This window comes from Zosterops lateralis (genome assembly GCF_965231275.1).
Source record: "Zosterops lateralis genome assembly, chromosome: 16".
In the NCBI taxonomy this organism is placed as follows: Eukaryota; Metazoa; Chordata; class Aves; order Passeriformes; family Zosteropidae; genus Zosterops; species Zosterops lateralis.
In genome coordinates this window covers 2,245,665-2,268,005 of record NC_139776.1, presented here as the reverse complement: position 1 = coordinate 2,268,005, position 22,341 = coordinate 2,245,665, and the positions used below count along the sequence as shown (strand labels likewise).

The window sequence follows — 22,341 nt, the reverse complement described above, 5'->3', positions numbered from 1 at the left end:
GAATCTCAAGTGAGAAAGAACCAGATTAAACCCAAGAGGAACCACGAGAGCAGCAGCCAGATGGAAACCCTCACCTCAAACCCACACTGCAGCTCCTCTCCAGACCACGTGTGGCAAAAAAAAAAGCAGATGCAAATATAGACCAGGAGTCATCTGCTCCTCCACTGTCAATATTTGAAAGCTCTTGGCTCTCGTTCTGGACAGTAATAAAAGGAGCTGGTTAATCATTGATAATTGTTGGGAGCTCGGTGCCATTAATGAGCAGGAAGTTTTTTTGCAGCTGTCAGATGCACGAGCTGAGCGTTTCCTGCAGGGGAGGAAGATTTATTCCGTGACAGCTTCATTGGAGATTTTTTAGAAAGGAAAAAATATAGAATTTTGAGGGATGAAAAATCATGAAAGCAGCACAGTTTTCTGTGCTTTGGAGGAGATTTTCTGTGGCTGCCACCCAGATAAATAATTCCCAGTTTGGCAAAATAAAACTCACCATGTGCCCCTGTGGTCTGTCCTTGGTGAAAACATGGGATGGGTTTGAAATGACTGGAAAAGAATATTAAAGAGTTGAAAGACACCCAAAAGAAGGGTTGGTCCATTGGTTCATTCCACACAACTGGGAAAAATTAATCAGGATAAAGCTCACTGGCATGGCTCAGTTCAAGAAAAAGTCTTTTTTTTTTGAGGAAAAGGAGCATAGTTATTCTTGTATTCACAGGTGAAGGACATGATAATCCAAATTAATTCCTTCATGATGAATATTAAGGTTTTAAGGCTGGATTTGAAGACATTTTAGGAGCAAATAGATCCACGGAAGGCAAAATATGGTGCAAACTTATGGTGAATTCAATGACCTTCTCTTACAGAAATGAAGAATTTATGGAGTTAAGCATTTATATCTTTCATTTCAAAATCACTTCATGAGAATATTGTAACCAAAAAAATAAAAATAAAAAAGACAATTAGTCCAGCATTAGTGCCTGGGTGAGTGGTCTGACAGCCAGGCTGGGATTCTGCGCCTCAGCACAGGGATAAATCCTATTCCCAGCCCCATCCAGAGCCCATTCCTACACCAGGTTCTGTCTCTGGATGGGATTTTGAGGCTGAACTCATGAACTCATCACCTGAACTTGTATCAGGCAGGGATTTGCACCAAGGAGAAGATGAGAAAGTTGCTTTACCCAATGCTGGAGGAATCAGGATCTCCCCTCCCTCCCCACGCCCTGCTGAAGTGCTGGATGCAGATTCCTGCTCCTCCTCCTCATCCCTGAACCACCTGCCACCCTCCAGAGCCAGCACAGCCCCGGTGACAAATCTGTTTTCCTTTCTCTGTCATGGTTAATAACAGATCTATACCCAAACCCATAAAGCAACCCCGAAATAAAAGTGCCAGCTGGATGATGCAAGAAAATCAGCTGGGAAAATCACATCCTGGGGATTGTGGTGGTGCTCCTTCCAAACTGAAACATTGAGGAATTTCTTTTTTTCTTGCTATTTTACCTGTGGAAATTTCACTTTGTAAAAGGCAGAGTTTTACTGACTGAGTGAAAACTGAGGACACAAATCTGTTTTCCTTTCTTTGTCATGGTTAATAACAGATTTATACCCAAACCCATAAAGCAACCCTGAAATAAAAGTGGCAGCTGGATGATGGAAGTCAGTGAGGAAACAGATCCTGGGGATTGTTGGTGCTCCTTCCAAACTGAAACATTGGGGAATTTTTTTTATTTTTCTTGCTATTTTGCCTGTGGAAATTTCACTTTGCAAAAGGCAGGTTTTTATTGCCTGAGTGAAAACTGAGGACACAAAGCTCTGCCTGCTGCAGACACCCCCAGTGCCAGCGTGGGCTCTGTGACTCACCTGAGGGAGCAGCAAATCGTGACAAAATATCCAAAATATCAGCACTTAGTCAGTCTGATATCACACTTTGCAGGGGGATCAGGAGCCACGCTGGCAACAGCAAACAGTCGTGCCAGTAAAAGAATTTTGGGGTTTTTCCTGCATTTTGGGAAGAGTTGGGAAGGGGGTTGTGGGTGTCCAGCACAATGTCACCATTCCCAGAGCAGTGTGCCCAGGGATCCTGAAGTGCCTTTGGAGAAGGTTTGGGTGGCCAGAGAGCAGAAAACACCTGGAGAGGGCTGGGGAGGGGCTGCTCCACCCTGGCTGTGTTTGCACCCAGTGTTTGTGAGCACTCCCTGGGCTGACTGTGGGGCAGAACAGGGACAGGAGCAGAATCGGGACAGGGACAGAACAGGGACAGGGAGAGATTTACAGGGACAGGGATAGGAATAGGGATAGGGACAGGGGCAGAGCTGTCGGGGCTGGGTGAGCAGCATCTCACCTGGACCAGCTCCAGCTTCCAGAGGCTGTCCTGGCCCCTCTCCCCAGGTAACTCCTTCCCCTCCTTCCTCTCCTTCCTCTCCTAATGTGCAGCTCTGCTGTTGCTGGTTTGGCTTTTCCTTTTCCAAAAGCATTTTTTGCATTTGCTTTTTCACTTTTTGCTGCTCTGCTCCATCTCTCCTGCCTGTTCCCTCCTGCTGGAGGACCCTGGGATCTCCTGCAAGTCTTGTTTTCTCCGTTTGGGCTTTCAAGCCTCTGTGCCCAGGCTTTTCCTGCGGGAGGAACAGCAGGATGGGAGGCACAGCAGCAGGATGGGAGGCACAGCAGCAGGATGGGAGGCACAGCAGCAGGATGGGAGGCACAGCAGCAGGATGGGAGGCACAGCTCGGTGGCAGAGCCTTTCCCCAGCCAGCCTGGGGTTGATCACTCACCTGGTGACACTGTGGCTCTGTCCCCTCCCTGAGGGCGTCAATGTTTGAACTATTTTGCTTTTCCCACTTGGCTCCAGAGTGGAGTGGCTGAAAGAATTCTATCAAACTATCCCAAGAGCCTCAAGGACTGTAACTCAGCATTGTCCTGCACGCCCAGCCCCTGCCAGGCTGGATTCGAGGTGTTCTTGGGTGTTCCTTGTTTGCTGTAGGTGACTCATCCTGAGCTTTCCTCGTCCTGTCCCTCCTGCTGTCCCTTGTGTGTGCCCAGTGCTCCTCCTCAGGGCTCGGAGCCACCTGGCCCTGCTCTCCTGAGCCCCAGCAGGTGTCCCTGAGCCTCTCCCTGCAGGACAAGGCAGAGCTGCACTCAAGGTAAGCACAATTATAATTTCTGAACCCTCTGCTCTATCAGCCTTTTCGTCACTCTGAGTCCAGCAGAGCTGAAAATTCTGTTTTTCCACCTGGACACGGTTGTGTCCTCCAGCTCAGCCTTTCCCTCCCAGGGCAGGGAAATGGATTGTTGTCTCTGATGTTTGGATACAACATATGGTGAGTTTTAGTGAGGAGTTAATGGTGGACTTTTGGCATTAATGGATACGGGTGGTTACAATATTCCAGGCTGGTCAATACAGCAGGAAAGGTGAGGCTTGGCTGCTTTAAGAGTACACAGCAGATCAAGGATTTTGCTGTGATTTTCTCTCAGATTTTCAAGAGATTTTTGAGGGGGGGAGAGTGAAAAAGGAGGATTTTCCCAAGCCTTGAACTTGGCACACTACGGTTCACGTACCATTAAAACCAATTAAAAATACATTTATTTTCCTTTTGAATTATTCTCTGCGTTACAATGGCAGCATAATTTGGGGAAAGGGATTGTTTCAGAGCTGTAGGAGCTGGTAGTTCATGTTCCCTTTGGAACCAGTCAGGCTGGATTCCAGCTGGCCTCAGGAGCCCCTGTCCCACCAGGACAATATCACTGGGGCTTGGTGAAAAGCCTGTACCGAGAAAGGAAACCTGAGGACAGGAATTACTCCAGCTCCTCCTGGATTTTAAGGGCTTTCCTCTCATCCTGAATAATGTTCTTGTATCAGAATCATCTCTTTTCCCCTCTCAGTCCTCAAAATTTGTCTTCTATAAAAATTGTCAAATTTTCTCTCATGATTTGAGGAAGAATTTCTTCCCAAGAGCCCTGGAACAGCCCCAGGGAGGGGATGGATCTCCCTCTCTGGGACATCCCAAAGCCACCTGGATGAGCTCCTGTGTCACCTGCTGCAGGTGGCCCTGCCTGGGCAGGGCTTGGGCTGGCTCATCTCCAGAGGTCCTTTCCAACCAAATTCTTCTGCAATTCCCTGATTATCTCATTCTTATCTCATTCACAAACACTGTGCAGCCCCTTTGTTTTCCAGAAAACCTCTTCGCCCTTGCATTGAATAACTTCAGCTTTGGGACTTGGTATATCAAATGAGAGAAAAATGAGAGAAAAAGGGATCTGACCATACAAAGGGAGGTCTGAGCACTCTGGGAAAAGCAAAACCATTCTGTGGGAATAGCAGGGCTGGAGCTGTGGGTTTGCCCAGCTCTGGAGCCACACAGGGGACAATCAGCTGCAGGAGGTGACTGGAGCTGTGCTGGCAGGAGGGCAGAGCTGTGACATCACCTGGAATCGCTGCCAGCCCCATCCCAGTCTCTGTGTTTGTGTCATCGCTGCTGCTGCTCTCGGTTGTCTGTAGGTGGCAGTGACCTGTCATTTTTCTTTAAAATCGGGCAGAAGGAGCACACGCGGATGTTTTCTGTATTATAAAGTGATTTGGGGTGGAAGGGAACTTAAAGCCCGTCCTGTCCCACCCGAGCCATGGCAGGGACACCTTCCACCATCCCAGGCTGCTCCAAGCCCTGTCCAGCCTGGCCTGGGACACTTCAGGGATGGGGCAGCCACAGCTGCTCTGTTCCACGTGCACAGCAGAGAATATTTTTGTGTTTGGGGATCACATTTAGGATTGTGTAGTGAGTTTTCCCATTTTTAGCAAGAAACACCTCCATCTCCATCATCTCCATCTCCATCTCCATCATTTCCATGTCCATCTCCATCTCATCTCTATCTCCATCTCCATTATCTCCATCATCTCCATCTTCATTTCCATCTCATCTCCATCTCCATCATCTCTATCTCCCATCTCTTATTTCCATCTCTCATTTCTTATCTCCATCATCATCTCCATCTCCATCATCTCCATTATCTCCATCTCTATTTCCATTTCCATATCCATCTTCATCCTCCATCATCTCTCTATCTCCATCTCCATCTCCCATCTCCATCTCCATCACCATCATCATCACCTCTATCTCCATAATCTCCATCATCTCCATCATCTCCATCATCTCCATCTCCATCTCATCTCCATCTTCATCTCATCTTCATCACCTCCATCACCATCACCTCCATCTCTATCATCTTCACCTCCATCATCTTCATCTCAATCTCCATTATCTCCATCATCTTCATCTCCACCTCCATCATCTCCATCTCATCTCCATTATCTCCATCATCTCCATCTTTCATTGAGAGAGTTTTTGTGAGTGAAAACATTTGGAAATTCCCCATGGCGGCCGTGTGTGTTTTATTTTTGTGGGAATTATAAACTGGGTTTTAGGAAATGGCTGAGCCCCCCTGGAGCAAAACCTGCCAGAGATCAGAGCCTGTGGGCCCTGCCCTGCGTCAGCTCCAGACAACTCACTTGGTGTGAGGAAATCTGCACCAACAGGAAGCTGCAGGGGCTGAGAATCAGCTACGAACCATTGGAATAAATTTTAAAAATAGAGGAATTTGCTTCTCTCTCCCCACACAGATTTTACAGCACAGTAAAATTTACAGTGTGAGAAAGGAAGTGAACCTGTGAATGTTCCACCCTCTGCCTGAGCTGTGTCCTGGCACAGACCAGGCCTTGGCAGTGCAGGACAACAGCAAATCCTCCAGGTTCAAGCAGACACTGAATTCACCATCGAGCTGAGGGGCTGGAATCTTGTTTTCTTCCCCTGCCATGGGATAACCCTGGGAATTGCCAGGAGACAATCACAGAGCAAGGAAAAGAGATCTCTGTGCATCCACGGGGAGGCACTGCCTGTTTCTCCCCCCAAATCAGAACTTCTGATTTATCCTGAGGAGATAAAACCCCTGTGCAACACCTCAGCAGCCAGAGCCGACCCGTGTTTGGGGCTGAGAGCTGATCCTGCTCTCCCATCCCAATCCTGGGGAATGAGATTTATAAAACTATTTCCTTTTTTCTCTGATAGCAGCAGTTATTTCATTAAAATTTAATATAATTTATTTAAAAGATGTGTTTAAATAAATATTTTAAATAAATATAATAGAATTTAAATAAATAGTTTATAATAATATTTTATAATAGCTATATTATAATATAATTTAAATAAAGGAGGTGTCAGGAAGCAGAGCAATAATAACTCTGGGAGCTGTGATGGCTGTGCAGGACATCCCAAAGGATGAGCTCCAGCCTCCTCTCCTTGGGCACCTCCCTCTCTCCAGGTGTGGCTCGGGGAATAAATAAAATAAACAAATTTCCCTTTGTTTATTTGGGTGCCTTAACAGGAAACACACATTTACATCCTAAATCAATAGGAACTCCCCTCTTGGCTTGGCTCTGCTTTGCCTTTTTGCCATTTTTCAGGGAGTGTTTGGCCCCCAAGAATTTACACAACAAGCTCAGAGGTACATAAATGTATTTTAAATGAAGGGGAAGAGAAGAGAAGAGAAGAGAAGAGAAGAGAAGAGAAGAGAAGAGAAGAGAAGAGAAGAGAAGAGAAGAGAAGAGAAGAGAAGAGAAGAGAAGAGAAGAGAAGAGAAGAGAAGAGAAGAGAAGAGAAGAGAAGAGAAGAGAAGAGAAGAGAAGAGAAGAGAAGAGAAGAGAAGAGAAGAGAGACCCCAAATGGGTTTGAAATAAAGAAGAAAATAAAAACACAACAAACCCCCAGAAGATTTATGTGAATTTGTACTCAGGCTGCAGTTCAGGGTTTCCGTGTGTGATCCTTTTCCACGCTGCCTCTTTTCCTTCTCTCTGCCTTTCATTAAATAAAACCCAACCAAACCACAGGAGCTGATGTGATTTATGCCCAGATTTCAGCCTGGTTCTGCTGCTGCTGCCTCCATTGCTCCCTCCTGAGCCCCGAGGAATGCTGCAGGTGGAGCTGCAGCCACAAACCAGAAAAGTTTGTTTGATTTGAGGCATTTTTGGGGAGCAGCAGCGAGCCCTGAGCACGATGGGTTTGTGTCAGACCAGGTGGGGCAGGATGAGGATGGGGCAGGTGGGATTTCAGGGATTTTAACAGCCTGTCCCCATTAATGTTGTATTAACGACAGAAAAATGATTAATTGAGGTTTTTCTCTCCTCCACCCCCCAGGAGCTATGGGGAACACCCCGGGTGTGCCAGAGGAGGCTGAGGATGACAAATCCTGCACAGTGAAGAGTTACCAGGTGAGCAATCCCACTCCCACCTCCCCTGGCTGCTGCCAGTGCAATTTCCACCCCCTTGATGTCCTAAAAACTCTTCTCTTCGCTATTCCAGCCTCTCCCCGACTCTCCTGATGGAATTAAAAACTCTCCTGATGGAATTAAAAACGGATCTGTGGTGTTTGTTCAGAACTCTCCCCCAGCAGTGAATGGTGAAGGTAAGGACTGGGAAGGGAGGTTGGAAGTATTTATGGTACTGAAGGCACAATAAATATTAATTTATTAATATTTAGGCCCAGCTTTGAATTAAGGGATGTACATGCTCCAGCTCTTACTTGTAAATGTGATCCTACAGAAGCTGGAAAGTTTAAACACAACAAAAAGAAAAAGAGGGAATTCTTTCTGAAGTTTTCTGGATGCTGGTTAAAAGTAATAATAGCAATAATAGTAATAATAGTAATAATAGTAATAATAGTAATAATAGTAATAATTCTGGGGATTTGGTTCTGCCTGGCCCCCAAAAAGTGGATTTACAGAGGGCAGGGCTTTGGCAGGTTTGGTGCTGGGCCCTGCCAGGTTTGTGACAAACCCTGCCCCGGCTCTGGGGAAATTCCTGGGGGAATTTGTGTCTCCAACAAGCCAAGGAAAGAAAATACTTTATAATTCGATGCTGAGAAAAAATACTTTATGATCTGTTGTTAAGAGAGGCTTCTCAGTCTGTCACAGGCGCTTGAAAAATTCTGATTTTAGGTTAAAATACTCCAAGGCTGGTGTGGGGACATGCAGATGGTTCTGATAACAGCTCAGTTCCTGTTCTGTGGCCCAAATTTCCCAGTGCCATCCCTCCATAAAGTCACTTCAGGCAGTGACCTACCAGCAAAACCTCTCTGTGTGTTTTTTCTGGTGTAAATCAGCAGAGTTCTGAGGAGGAAATAAAAGCCAGATGATTTACACTGCCTGAAGACCAAGAAAATACACGTACATTTCATTCCTCATATGTAAGAGAGCATATGGGACTGCTTTACTTAAATGGATTACCTGATTAATGTAATTGCTGAATCAGTTTAAGTAGCAAGTTGAAAAATTAGATGTTTCTTGTATTTTAACTTTTTTTTTTTTTTTCCTGTTTGAAAAGCAGTTTAAATCATTGAGATACAATTTAAAGCTCCATGTTTCTCCAATGTTTTCTTCTCCAGCTCTTGGAGAAATAAAAGTGATAGAAGTTGTTACTATGGAAAATATAGTTCTAAAATGAAATACTTGAAAAATAGAGGTTTTTTTGGGTGCAAAGTGAGGATTTTGGGGGGAGCCAGAGCTGAAAAAAAGGGAACTTTTTGTCCTTTCAGTGATAAAAGCACTCGGTGAGCAACAGGTGAAGGGAGGAAGGTCTGAAGTGGAGTTTTCTGTCTCTGATTTGCACTGCACAGAGCAGAAATGGGCAGGACAAAACGGGAACAATCGGGTGGTAATTCCACAGCAGATTGAAACAACGACCTGCTCCTAAAAAAGAATTACAAAGAAGTTAAAAAGATTACAAAGGAGAAAAGTTGAGTGAAAGTGCAGCTCCTTTGTCCCAGAGGATAAATCCCATTCAGCAAATCCTGCTAGAAAATGAAATCTTGATTTCAGCAGCTCCCTGGGCCTGAAATGTGAAATATTTCAGGAATCTTTTTAGAGAATGATTGTTGCTATTCTTGCTGCTGGTTCCTCTTCCCCCATCGCCATTAATTTTTTGGAAATCTGTAGGTAAATAACAAATAAATTGTTATTTAATTGTTAAATCAGTGTTAGTTAACTAGTGAAACAAGATGATTCTTGGAGCAAAAAAAATTATTTGCATAGAATAATGGAGTAAGATGGCCAAAGGATATTAGTGTGTTCTTTATTTTCTTTATTTTTTTTAAGGAAGGAGGAATGTTTTATTTTGGATGAGTATTTGCTGCAGAAATTCATTTAGAGCAGTTGTACCCCCTGTGCTGCCCTGCACTGCTGGAATTCCTGGTGCCAAATGTTGCCTCAGAGCCCTCGATGGTTTCTCCAGGGCCATTAAAATATTTTCTCCACGTTTATCTCAACACCAGGGGAGAAAAAAAAAAGTGCTGTGTGCCTCTAATTCCATGGCTAAGCAAAATATTTATTTGTGGCTGGTTTTATTCAAGATAAAGGGATGGGATGAGCTTTAAGGTCCCTTCCAACCCAAACCATTCCACGATTCTGTGATAGTGCATTAACCATTGATTTTTTAATTTATTTTTCTTAAATCAAGAAAACAATGTTGGTCTAATTTGCCAAAAAAAATTCCAGAAAATAAAAATCTCCTTGAGTGTGCTCTTACAGAAGAGGGGACTTTGTGTAGCCACAATTTTTTCCTTTTTAACACACCCTGGTGAAGGGAAAAGGAAAAGAGAAACAAATCTGCTGGAGTGTGACTGCCTTTTGTTAAAGAGTTGAAAGGCAAATGCCCGAGCAGGAGCAGCCTGAAATGCAGCCTGGAAATTGTGTATTGATTTTCATTTCAGAGCAGCTTTTAATCTCAGTCACAACAAACAGCTTTGATCTGCTCAAAGACCTGGCCTAGAATTTGGGGTGGGTTTTTTTGCTTATCTTTGCGATTTTGCCTCTGGATTGAGGAATAAATCTGGGAGGGGGAAAAAAAATGGCACTTGCGTGTCTTTAAAAATAAAAATATCACTCACTTTTCACCCAAATACAGGAATTTCAAGGCTTTTCTCCCTCAGTTTGGCCAGCCCAGTGCTGGTGGTGGGATGTGCTGTGTCTCTGTCTGAGCAGATTTTCCTTGGAGCAGCTGGAGCTGTCCTGACACAACACACACACACTGAGCCCGTGGCAGTGACATTTGCCAGGGCTTCCATTCCTCCCACCATAATCAGAGATAAAAGGAGCTCCGTGGGTTCCTGAGCTGCTGCTTGTTTAGCTGGTTTTCTTAATGCTCAGCTTCTCTCCTTATTTTTTATGCTGAAACAGAAAAAAAAGTTTTTCCCTGTGGTTCATTTGTTATCTGTTACATAAAGCAGAGGCTCAGCATCTCTTACAATTAATTTCCAATGGATATTGTTTATCTTTCCTTCAGCAGGGGAAGAGTTTTTGATTTTTGCTTCCTTCCCAAGTTTCCAGCTATAATTAGAAGTTTCTTTTTCAAACATTACTGCAGGAGGCTCAGGAAACTACAAGTGATCCTTAGTGGCCCCATCTGAGTATGTAAATAGGTGCTGGAGTAGCTGTAATTTGTACTTTTGCTGCGCCTGTCAGGACATTGAAATTGAAACTGGAAATTGACACTGAAATTGAAACTCCTGAAATATCTCAGGAGGGAATTACTGGCCAAGGATTCCTGCCAGTGGAATTCCTCCCTTACAGCAGCAGCAGAATCCAGGAAAAAAAAAAAACAAAAAAACAACTCGTGTATACCCAGGAAGTGGAAATCTCTTTTCCTGGCCAGAACAGGTTGTGCTCAGGAGCTTTGGCCACTCTGCCCAAAACACAGAGAGGGAGAAAAAGGCACAGTAAAATGATCCAAGGGAGTCAGGTCCTGGCAGATGTGGGGAGATGGGGACAGCTGTGGGATGCTGAGGCTGCTGTGGGGTGCTGGGGGCAGCTGTGGGGTGCTGGGGACAGCTGTGGGGTGCTGGGGTAGCTGTGGGGTGCTGGGGGACAGCTGTGGGGTGATGGGACAGCTGTGGGATGTTTGAGGCAGCTGTGGGGTGCTGAGGGCAGATGTGGGGTGTTGGGGGCAGCTGGAGGAAGCTGTGGGGTGCTAGGGACAACTGTGGGGTTCTGGGGCAGATGTGGGGTGCTGAGGGCAGCTGTGGGGTGTTTGAGGCAGCTGTGGGGTGCTGGGGGCAGCTGTAGGGTGCTGGGGACAGCTGTGGGGTGTTTGAGGCAGCTGTGGGGTGCTGGGGACAGCTGTGGGGTGCTGGGGTAGCTGTGGGGTGCTGTCACCCAGCCCTAGCAGTGCCAGCTGTGCCTCTGCTCTGGCAGATGTTTGGGTGAAGTCCCTGGAGGTGATGCTGGCACATTCCAGCACTGCCCCACTGCATTCCCAGCATGGGCAGGACCTGGAGCTGCTGCAGAGAGCCCAGAGGAGGCTCCAGGATGGGCAGAGGATGGAGCAGCTCTGCTGGGAGGAAAGGCTGGCACAGCTGGGATTGTTCACCTGGAGAGGAGGAGATTTGGGGTGAGCTCAGTGTGGCCTGGAGGAGCCAAGGGGAAAGATGGAGAGAGAGGATTTCCAAGGGAAGGAGTGACAGGACAAGGGGGAATGGCTTCAAAGTGAAAGAAAATAGGTTTAGATTGGATTGTAGGAAAAAATCATTCCCTGGGAGGGAAAAAAAAAATCATTCCCTGAGAGGGTGGGCAGGCCCTGGCACAGGGTGCCCAGAGCAGCTGGGGCTGCCCCTGGATCCCTGGCAGTGCCCAAGGCCAGGCTGGACAGGACTTGGAGCAGCCTGGGACAGTGGGAGGTGTCCCTGCTCATGGTCCCCAAGGTCCCTCCCAACTCAAACCATTCCATAATCCTGTGGTTTACAGAAAATCCCACTTGCTGCTCATCAGGACCAGCCTGGGGATGGTCCAGTGGGGACACTCAGCCATGGAATTAAAAAAGGAATCTCCTGGCTGGGCCCTGGGCTCTGCTCTGCTCTGGGTGTCCCCAGGATTGTCCCAGGATCTCTGGGTGCTGCCACAGGAGGACAGAACCTGATGGATACAGACACACAGCCCAGGACCTGCTGATGTTCTGTGGGATTATCCAGAATCCCTGGGGAGGTGGGAAGCTGGGGGAATTTTGCTGTGAAAAGCCAAGCGGTACCTTTGAAACCTGGGATCTAAAATTGTTCTGTTTTCCCAATCTCAAAGGATTTCAAACTGAAAGTCTGTGCCTTATGGAAGACGTGTTTCAGTCAGGTTTTTTTGGTATCTGGGGTTTTCTTTCTCTTAAAGGAAAATGTGAAAGGCATAATATTGACTAGACTATTACAATTATCATTTGAAATAATTTCAATTTTGCATTGAAACTGACAATTTTCCCTGTTCTAATTCAGCAAGTCGGTGTGAGCCTGTCAGTTTTCCCCAGTTATAATTAAATAGATCTAAATTCATCCCTGCAACATGGTGATGACTGACAGGGAAATCAGATCCATATTCCAGCCTGAGGAGGGAAGAGCAGCTGAAGCTCAGGGGGAGCTGTAAGATTTACCCCTCTCTTGTTGGGGTTTCACACCACATCATTTGTGGTTCTGCCTCCCAGCCACAAAACACATCCAAGAAAGATTATTTTTATTCTGTCTCTTGGTTAGGTTTTTTTTTTTTTTTTTTTTTTTTTTTTTTTTTTTTTTTTTTTTTTTTTTTTTTTTTGTCTTGTGTAAAGCAGGATCTGCTTTTTCCTGTCTGTGAATCCCATCCCAAGGATTTCCCCCTCTACTGTGTTCTATAAAATCACAAAATATACTTTTAAATCAAAAGGGGTTTTTGGCATCTAAGGTGTGATGGCCACGTGGAATGATTTGTGTGAATTTTGGGGGAGGAAATGTGATTCTGAGCCATGGTTTGTGGATAAAGAGGAAAAATGTAAGGATAAGAAACCTGGATCGGATATGGTTTAGCAGTATTCAAATCAGGCTTAAAATAACCCACAGGCAAAGGAGGAGTGCAGGTAGGAGCCAGGAAACGGGATCAATCCCATTCTTTGTGTTTCTTTGGCTTTGACAGAGGAGAGGGTGAGATATTGATATATAACCCTGGAGTTTTACTGGGGTAAAGCTTTATATAAGTCTCGGGTTTTGCTGGGGTGGTTCTATTTTGCATTTCACTATTTTAATTTGCTGTCCACTGGCCTGAGTAGTGTCAAAACGGGGCTGGCAGCTGACTTTGGTACTGTGAGGGTGATGAGCAGGGAGTAAAATTTGCACTGATTTCAGGGTGCAGTGGTGGCAGGGATGCCAAAATCATCTCTGGGGAATGAGCAGAGGGTAAAATTTGCACTGATTTCAGGATGCAGGAGTGGCAAGGAAGCAAAAATCATCTCTGGGGGATGAGCAGCAGCACTGGGATTCCAGAGTTTGTTCTTCCACATCTCCAAACCAGCTCAGCAGAAGCCAAGCCACGTTGCTCAGGGATAATTCCCTTCCTCCCTCTGTTTCAGGGCACACCAAGGCCAGAGCTCACCGGGATAATGTCGATGCATTTCTCAGGGATAATTCCCTTTCTCCCTCTGTATCAAGGGTTGCCAAGGCTGATGCTGGCCAGGATAATGTGGCCACATTGCTGAGAGATAATTCCCTTTCTCCCTCTCTTCCAGGGGATACCAGGGCAGGTGCTCACCGGGATAATGTGGCCACATTTCTCTGGGATAATTCCCTTTCTCCCTCTGTTCCAGGGGATGCCAAGGCTTGTGCTGGCCGGGATAATGCTGCCACATTACTGAGGGATAATTCCCTTTTTCCCTCTGTTCCACGGGATGCCAAGGCTTGTGCTGGCTGGGATAAAGTTGTTGCATTACTGAGGGATAACTCCCTTTCCCCCTCGGTTCCAGGGAACACCAAGGCCGGAGCTCACCGGCATAATGCTGATGCATTTCTCTGGGATAATTCCCTTTCTCCCTCTGTTCCAGGGGATGCCAGGGCAGCTGCTCACCGGGATAATGTGGCCACATTACTGAGGGATAATTCCCTTTTTCCCTCTGTTCCAGGGGATGCCAGGGCAGGCACTGGCCAGGATGAAGTTACTGCATTTCTCAGGGATAATTCCCTTTCTCCCTCTGTTCCAGGGGATGCCAGGGCAGGCACTGGCTGGGATAATGGTGACACATTGCTGAGGGATAACTCCTTTTCTCCCTCTGTATCAAGGGATGCCAAGGCTGGTGCTGACCAGGATAATGCTGCCAGGGATTTCTCCCTTTCTCCCTCTGTTCCAGGGGATGCCAGGGAGGGAACAGGCCAGGATAATGCCGCCACATTGCTGAGAGATAATTCCCTTTCTCCCTCTATTCCAGGGGATACCAGGGCAGGTGCTCACCGGGATAATGTGGCCACATTTCTCAGGGATAATTCCTTTTCCCTCCATTCCAGGGCACAGCAAGGCCGGAGCTCACTGGCATAATGCTGATGCATTTCTCTGGGTTAATTCCCTTTCTTCCTCTGTTCCAGGGGACGCCAAGGCTGGTGCTGGCCGGGATAAAGTTACTGCATTGCTGAGGGATAATTCCCGGCAATTCCAGGGGTTGCCAGGGCAGGCACTGGCTGGGATAATGGTGACACATTGCTGAGGGATAACTCTCTTTCTCCCTCTGTATCAAGGGATGCCAAGGCTGGTGCTGGCCAGGATAATGCTGCCAGGGATTTCTCCCTTTCTCCCTCTGTTCCAGGGGATGCCAAGGCTGGTACTGGCCAGGATGAAGTTACTGCATTGCTGAGGGATAATGTGGCCACATTACTGAGGCATAACTCCTTTTCTCCCTCTGTATCAAGGGATGCCAGGGCAGGCACTGGCCAGGATAATGCCGCCACATTGCTGAGGGATAGTTCCTTTTCTCCCTCTATTCCAGGGGATGCCAAGGCTGGTGCTGAACGGGATAATGCTGATGCTTTACTGAGGGATAACTCCCTTTCCCCTGTGTTCCAGGACACCCCAGGGCCGGAGCAGACCCCCATAACACCACCATCTCCCCGGGGCGGGCGGGCGGAGCGGCGGGAGCTCACCGGGATAAAGCTACTGCATTTCTCAGGGATAACTCCCTTTCCCCTCCATTCCAGGACACCCCAGGGCCGGAGCAGACCCCGCTGACAGTACCATCTCCCCGGCGGGGCCGGGCCCCGGGGCGGGCGGGCGCAGCGGCGGGGGCGCCGCCAGAGGAGCCTCCCCACCCGCCCGGCCCCGGTCCCTGCTGCCCTTTCCCTGGGCTGTCCCGGGGCGTTCCGAGCTCTCAGCCGCTCCTCCAGCCCCCGCCGAGCCCGCTCTCGATGCCGCCGAGCTGAACAAAGCCCCCAGTGAGGGCACAGAGCGGCCCGGAGCGGCTGCGGCCCAGCAGAAAAGCCACAAAACCATCGAGCCCCAGGGGACACCTGAGGGACACGATGAGGCCGCCACAAAAGCCAAGCCAGTGACGCTCTTGGACAGGATCTTCAGGGTGGAAAAAGGCAAGGGAAGGACACGAGGTGACCCTGAGGAGGGAAGGCAGAGCTCGGACCTTCCCAACGGGAGCATCGAGGCCGGAGCGCCCAACGGGGTCCCGCTGGGAAAGGCAAGTGATGGCCTTAAATGTCCTTTAATTTCATCTTCTCCTCTTGGGAATGGGGGCAGAGCGGGGTAATGTGGGGATCCTTAAAGCCCTGCCGTGTTACAACAGGATAACTCCATGTACGAGTGGGAATAAATCAGTTTTTCACTCTAAAATGCCACAGGGGTGGCTGGACAGAGGTGGGGAGGATGAATCTGTGGGAATCCTTAAAGTCCTTCCACGCTACAATAGGAAAACTCCATGTAAGGGTGGAAATAAATCAGTGTTTCAATGTAAAATGAGCACAGGGGTGGCTGGACAGAGGTGGGGAGGATGAATCTGTGGGAATCCTTAAACCTCTGCCATGTTACAACAGGAAAACTCTATGTTGGGGTGGAAATAAATCAGTATTTCACTCTAAAATGAGAACAGGGGTGGCTGGACAGAGATGAGGAGGATGAATCTGTGGGAATCCTTAAAGTCCTACCACGCTACAATAGGAAAACTCTATGTTGGGGTGGAAATAAATCAGTGTTTCACTCTAAAATGAGCACAGGGGTGGCTGGACAGAGGTGGGGAGGTGGGAACCCTTAAAGCTCTGCCATGTTACAACAGGAAATTTCCGTGTAAGGGTGGAAATAAATCAGTGTTTCACTCTAAAATGAGCACAGGTAACACCCATCCCAGAAGAACCTGTGGGAGCCCTTAAAGCCCTGCCATGTTACAACAGGAAAACTCCATGTAGGGGTGGGAATAAATCAGTTTTTCACTCTAAAATACCACAGGGGTGGCTGGACAGAGGTGTGGAGGATGAACCTTGTGGCCAAGGAGTGAAGCTCTGACTCCATCACCTCCAGTTTAATTTCATTTCTAATTATAATTCTAATTTTATTATAATTATTTTATGATTTATAATAATTATAATTTATAATAATTATAATTTATAATTCCCAGAAAGGGTTGGGCAGCACAGCTCCAGTTGCCAGGAGGAGCAGCTGCCAGGTGTGAATGAAAGCAAAAGTACCTGGAACTAAAACTCTTTCTTGTGCTTTAGGACCTCGGAGTTTGACACGGGGTGGTTTTCTAAAAGTTCTTTTGGTATGTTTTTTGCCGTTTTTAAAATAGTCCTGCTTCTCAAGCAATAGATGCTGGATACCCCTATTCATCAAAATAGGGAAATGAATATTCAAAAGGAATAATATTCGAAATAATAATATTTACAAAAATAATAATATTCAAAAAGGAATATTATGGAACAACGATTTTTGTACTCCAGGTTATTGTGATGTTTTAGTCAAGGAAAAGTGGTTCATTAGAAATTATTTTACAGGATGAGGATGTGATATAAGAAACTATGGATCTTAACTGAATGAACACTCTGATCTGAAAGTTAATATGAGTTTAGATTTTTGCACTTCCTGTTGAGTCTGAGCTCAACAAGGGAATTAGAACATTAATTTTTAGGGAATTAACTGCAGAAAAAGAATAATGGTGTAACTCTGAGCTCTGCTGGAGAGGTGGGACACAGGAACTGGTGATCAAATTGAAACCCTGCCTCTTGTCAGGAACAGGAGGGAAAAACCAATGTGTAAATACCATTTCAATAACTGCTTTTATTGGCCAATTCAGTCTGACAAATAAGATTGTGCTCACTGCTGCCTTGGGTAGTGCTGAACTTAACTCATGAGATACTCACTGCCAGCACTGCAAACTGCCCCAAAATCCTTTTATTTTTAATCTTTCTCTTTTCTATCTTAAACCTTCTCAAATTTGAAGATCACATTTCTTTTATACATTTACACATTGTGATAGTTTTCTGAGGGTACATTTGAAATGACTCCTCTGTTCACTGGCACTTCTGTGCTCAACCTCTTAGAATGAGAGGCTTTTCAGCACCCCAAATTCCTGCGGATATTTTTATTTTTGACTGTCACACACATGAGTGGTTTGCAGGAATTGTCTCTTTTCCCATTTCCCAAACACTAAATTCTCATTTTCTATTTTGCTGTCACTGCAGTGACACTGCCTTTCATTTACAGAGTGGGGAAAGGCACAGCTGGTGCTGCTGAGTGAGTGGTGTGAAAGTCTAAGGAAAGAACAATTTGGAGCAGTTTTAACTAAAATTCAGAGTTAAATATTGCTGGGAGCAGAAAGTCCTGTTGAAAGCTCAGATGAGGCAGCACAGTAGGAGCATCATCAGGGACAGAAGGGAGTTAAAATCATTCTCCCAGTTCAAACAGGGCAGCACTGCTCACCCAGATCAAGCTTTATTATATCAATAACACCTGGATTTCTTATTAATTCCCACTGATTTGCAATTCTGCTCCAGTCCCTTTAGACCCATCCATATCCTGGAGGTCCCTGCTGGGAATAACCTGGAAATCCCAGGCCCTGCTGAGCCCTGGATGGTTTTGGGTCAGTCTGGGAGTGCCTGTAGCTTTTTGGATCCCAAGAATATTCCTGGGGGCAACTCTGGTTATCAAAAATTCCTCTGCATCTCTTCGGTTGTGCTCAAAGCTGCACCATGGAAATCTTTGAGGACTCACCAAATCGGGGTTCACTGTAAATAACTGACAGATCTGGGGCACAAGGAGAGGAATTTTAACCTTATGCTTGAGTTTTTTGGGCTATAATTTTGCCTTTGGTTCTTCAGCCATGAAAAGGAATATATGCTGGGGGCAGAGAGGAGTTAAACACCTTTTCTGGGGAAAACACATCAGCCAAACACTGCAAAGTGTTGCCAAATTTAACTCAATCCCTAAAACAAAGGCTGTGGCTCTGCCTTGCAGCACAGTTGCCTTCTGTTCCCTCTGAAGTTCCAATTCTCCCTTTGGATGAGAGAATGACCAAGCCTAATTTAATTACTGTTACTGCAGTAACTACAAACTGTTACCAAATAATCATACTAAAAATCAAGATATCGCTGCCAACAACTCCTTTTTTCTTTCTCTCTCTCTCTCTCTGTCTCTCTTTTTTTTTTTTTTTTTTTTTTTAATCTCTTTGTGGATTATGGCTTGTAGTATCTGTAAATGCTAAAAGCAAAGTTTCCCTGCACTGAGTGCCAAGACAAAACAAACAGCGTTGCTGGTGAGTAAGAGAGAGGCTCCACAGTTGTAGCTTAAGAGCTGCACAAACATTCTGTGTTTGCTGAGCCACTCTTTATTTTTTGTGGTCCACAAAACTACATTCAGAGCGCAGCATAATTAAAACAAGGGCAGAATTCATGAATTCATGAAGCATTGACTATGTGAGCCAAAGAAAAGATAAATTATATGCCTGAAATGTTTCACTGAGCCATGATTCATGCAAACAAAAGTGCTGGCAGGAATACATTCTTTTGATATGTTTGGGGTTGGTTTTTTGTTTTTTTGTTGGGTTTTTTTTTTTTTTTTCTCTTGATGACTGAACTGAAACTACAGTATATATTTAAGGTGTTTATTACCCCCAAATTTAGCTCCTCAAAGGCATGAATTGAACATTTACATGGCATTTATTAACTCCTAATACTGATCTTCTGTTATTCCGGGGGGTTTCTTTCATTATTCACCCCCAGGGCTTTGAGCGGGGAGCAGCCACAGAGGCTTTTGTGGTGATTTTAAACGAGATCCTTTAGGGCTGTGCATTCCCTGTGCCCCATCCCAGGAATATTCCTCTGGATGGATCTGAACCCCTTCCCGAGGTCAGATTTGAGGGATTCTCTGTGGCCAAGGGAATCACAGAGAGGGATCTTCCAGCAGGGCAGGGTCATTTTTAGTGGGAAAAAATCAGGATAAAAGTGTTCTAAACAGCCTTTCCCTATGCTGGGTGGTTTAAATACCACTATAATTGTATAATATAGATTTCTTTATGTCACCAGGGGAAGGAATTGACTTTAGATGCTTTAAAACTTCAGAGGGGTCAGGGCAGGGTGGTGTGAGGTGGGCAGTGCCAGCAGAGCACAGGGAGTTAAAGTGCACATTGAAATGGGCACATCAAATGGGACACATCTGAGCTCTGAATTTGGAGTTCAGGGATTTGGGGAAGGCCCCAGTTCTCAGGATCTGCAGTGGCTTTCTCTTCTTTGTCAGGGAGATGTCCTGGATCAGCCAGAGGTGGTGCTGGAAGGAGCTGTGTGCAGCTCTCTCCTGAAATGCATCCCAAAGCCAGGGCTTGGGCTTGCCTAGAATTAAAAAAAAAGAAAAAAAATTAATCTGTTTATTTTTTTCTTGATAGCATCCAGCACTAAAGAGTTGCATGGCACCAAGCACTCGGGCTGTGAAGCTGGTTTTGTTTAGCAGCACATCAGCCTCCTCCTCCTTCTTCTCCTCCTCCTCCTCCTGCTGCTGCCTCAGTTGTCCCTTTAACCCCTGGAGCAGAGCCAGCCTTTTCCATGGCACCAGGGCAGTGTGGATGGCACCCTGGGCTGGCGTGGCCACGCGTGTCCCACACGGGACAGATTGTTCCCGGGGCCCCTCTGGGGCTGGCAGCTGCACAAAGTGCTGTGTGAGACCCTCGGGCAGCCTGCTGAGCATTCCTGCTGAGCATTCCTGCACTGCTCTGCTGCTTCCTGGGCCAGCCTTGGAGAACCTGGTGGGTGGGGAATTGCACTCAAGTCTTTTCTGGCATTTTAATGTACATTTTAACTCTCTGTGTTCTGTTGGCACTGCCCACCCCACACATCCCAGCTGTCCTCATCTCTCTGAAGTTTAAAAAGCATTTAAAGTCAATTCCTTCCACTGGTGGCATAAAGAAATCCATGTTATAAAATTATTGCGCTATTTTAATCACCCAGCACAGCGAAAAGTTCTTTAGAACGTTTTATTCTAATTTTTCCCCACTAAAAAACACTGAGCTTAATGGGCTGGTTAGGGAGAAACCCTTTGATCATTCAGGCACTGTCTGATGTCACTGCACAACACTTGTGTGGAGGTTTCCTGTGCAGGCTCAAGGCAAAGGTGGCCACAATGGAAGGTAAATTCAGTGTGAGAGGTGCCAAACTCTCCAAAACTGGTTCAAGAAATGATCTTTTAGAACCAGACCCTTTTCCAGGTGTCTAAACAGAAAACAAGTACCTCAATATTACCTACCTGTGAGTGTTTGAGCACTGGAAAACCTTTTGGGGCACTGAGAACTGTAAATCCATGAAGAAAAGAGGCAGCTCTGTCTGGCTAAGGGGAATTATTTGGATTTGTTGCCTTTTCCCTTCTTTTAATGGGTGTCACAATTGTGTAAAATAAATATAGATAGATTTGATTCCTTTTATGATTATTGGCATGGCAAAACAGAGAAGAATCAGAAGCTGGCAGAGGCCAAAACCTCAACATTTGCTCCCATTTTTTCACAACTTCAGCCTCGAAAAGAGAAAAGTGGAGTTTGAGGACTCGCCCTGTGCTTGTTGTGGCTGAGAACAACATTCCCCCCGAGCAGCAGCAAGTGCTGAATGTGTGAGGAGCGAGGGCAAGGAGAGGGATAAATGCTGGATTGTTCTGAGCCCGTGGGCTGGGCAGGAATGGTTGGAATTGCTGTTGTGACTCCCGGGCAAGTCACAAAAGTCACTTTTACATTCCGCCGGGAATCAGGCGAGCTGGCACCCAGCGATCTCTGCCCCCATTTTTATTTTATTTTTTTTTTTTTTTAGGAGATAGATGAGTGCAGGCAACAGGAGCTTGGGCAGGACTCTGCAGGTGACCAGGGCCAGGCTGCTGCAGCACCTGCAGGGACACAGGCACAGCAGGACAGTCCCCAGGCAGCTGCTGCAGGACAGGGCTCAGTCATGAGCTTCCTCAAAACACTGGTAAGTTCTGCCTCACCTTTCCATCTCTTTGTGTTTTAATTGTTTCCAAAAATCTTCTCTGGGATTGAAAAAAATTGTATAAATATTGTAAAAATGTCTAAATAAATGTGAAATGTTCTCCGTGCTGGGCACTGGAGGGGTGAGTGAGGGGTTACAGTGAAATGATCGAGTGAGCACCACCTGCTCTGCAAACTCCACTTCTGCACAGATCTTTAACTCTCTCAAAGATTTTCTGCTTGATATTCCTTTTGTACCACCTCTAAAAGTTCATTTTTATTAATTGATTAGAAGTTTGAACAGTAAATATTCGATCCAGGCGTTTTTCATTTTAGCCATTACGTTGTTCTCAAGGAATATTTGTATTATAAATTTTCCTATTTGAGGGAAGCAATATTTGTATTTTCCCTTTGTGCAAAGAAAACCTGCTGATTTCAAATATATCTTTGTGATCCTTTGAAAGGCTGGATTCAGTGACTGTTTTTTTTTCTCAAATCCATTTAAGGTCTCCCCAAGCAAAGCTGAAGCCAAAAGTGATTCTGAAGATAAGGTAAGTAATTCCTTGTTCATTGGTCATTTGGTGATTTTCAGGGATTTTCTCTTCATTTTGTTGGGTTTTTTTCCCCAGCTGATATCATCATTTAAAGTAATTTCAAATATTTTTCTCCTGGATAAATTGAGAAGGAAGAGACTAAAGAGTGAAGTTCTTAATATCATCTGTTACAATCAAAATTTGTTTTGTTTTCTGCAGGCTGGGTGATGACTGGTGACACTTTTGGTTATTTCTCTGACTTGCCCTTGGTCTAAAATTTCAGTGAAAACTTTGAGTCCACAAAAAAAAAATCCGTTTGCTCATAGAACAGTTTTCCTTGTGCCTTGAAAAAAACTTTATTCAGAAACAAGGAATAAAACCCCAAAAATGGAAGTGATTTTTCCATGCAGGTATTAGCCAAAATCACAACATTTTTTGGGTTTTCTGCTATTTTTTTATTCTTTTTTCCTATTCAATGATCAATCTTTGCAGCAAGCTTGATGAGTACAGGGGGGATTTAATTCTGAATAACCCTGAAAATTATTCTCAATAATTCAGAATAAAATAATCGAATAAGGGTG

General features: G+C 45.7%; 1 protein-coding gene across 1 annotated transcript in view; it reads left to right on the top strand.

Annotated features, from left to right (window-relative positions):
* The first annotated feature begins 2,319 nt into the window (after positions 1-2,319).
* Positions 2,320-22,341, top strand: part of BCAS1 (brain enriched myelin associated protein 1) — a 42,957-nt gene continuing 22,935 nt past the window's right edge. Inside the window, exons 1-6 of the mRNA XM_083873168.1 lie at positions 2,320-2,382; positions 7,176-7,249; positions 7,341-7,443; positions 14,995-15,482; positions 21,076-21,231; positions 21,734-21,778. Of these exons, the coding sequence (XP_083729294.1) occupies positions 7,181-7,249; positions 7,341-7,443; positions 14,995-15,482; positions 21,076-21,231; positions 21,734-21,778 (861 nt within the window). The 5' untranslated portion in view covers positions 2,320-2,382; positions 7,176-7,180. The remainder of the gene's footprint in view (positions 2,383-7,175; positions 7,250-7,340; positions 7,444-14,994; positions 15,483-21,075; positions 21,232-21,733; positions 21,779-22,341) is intronic.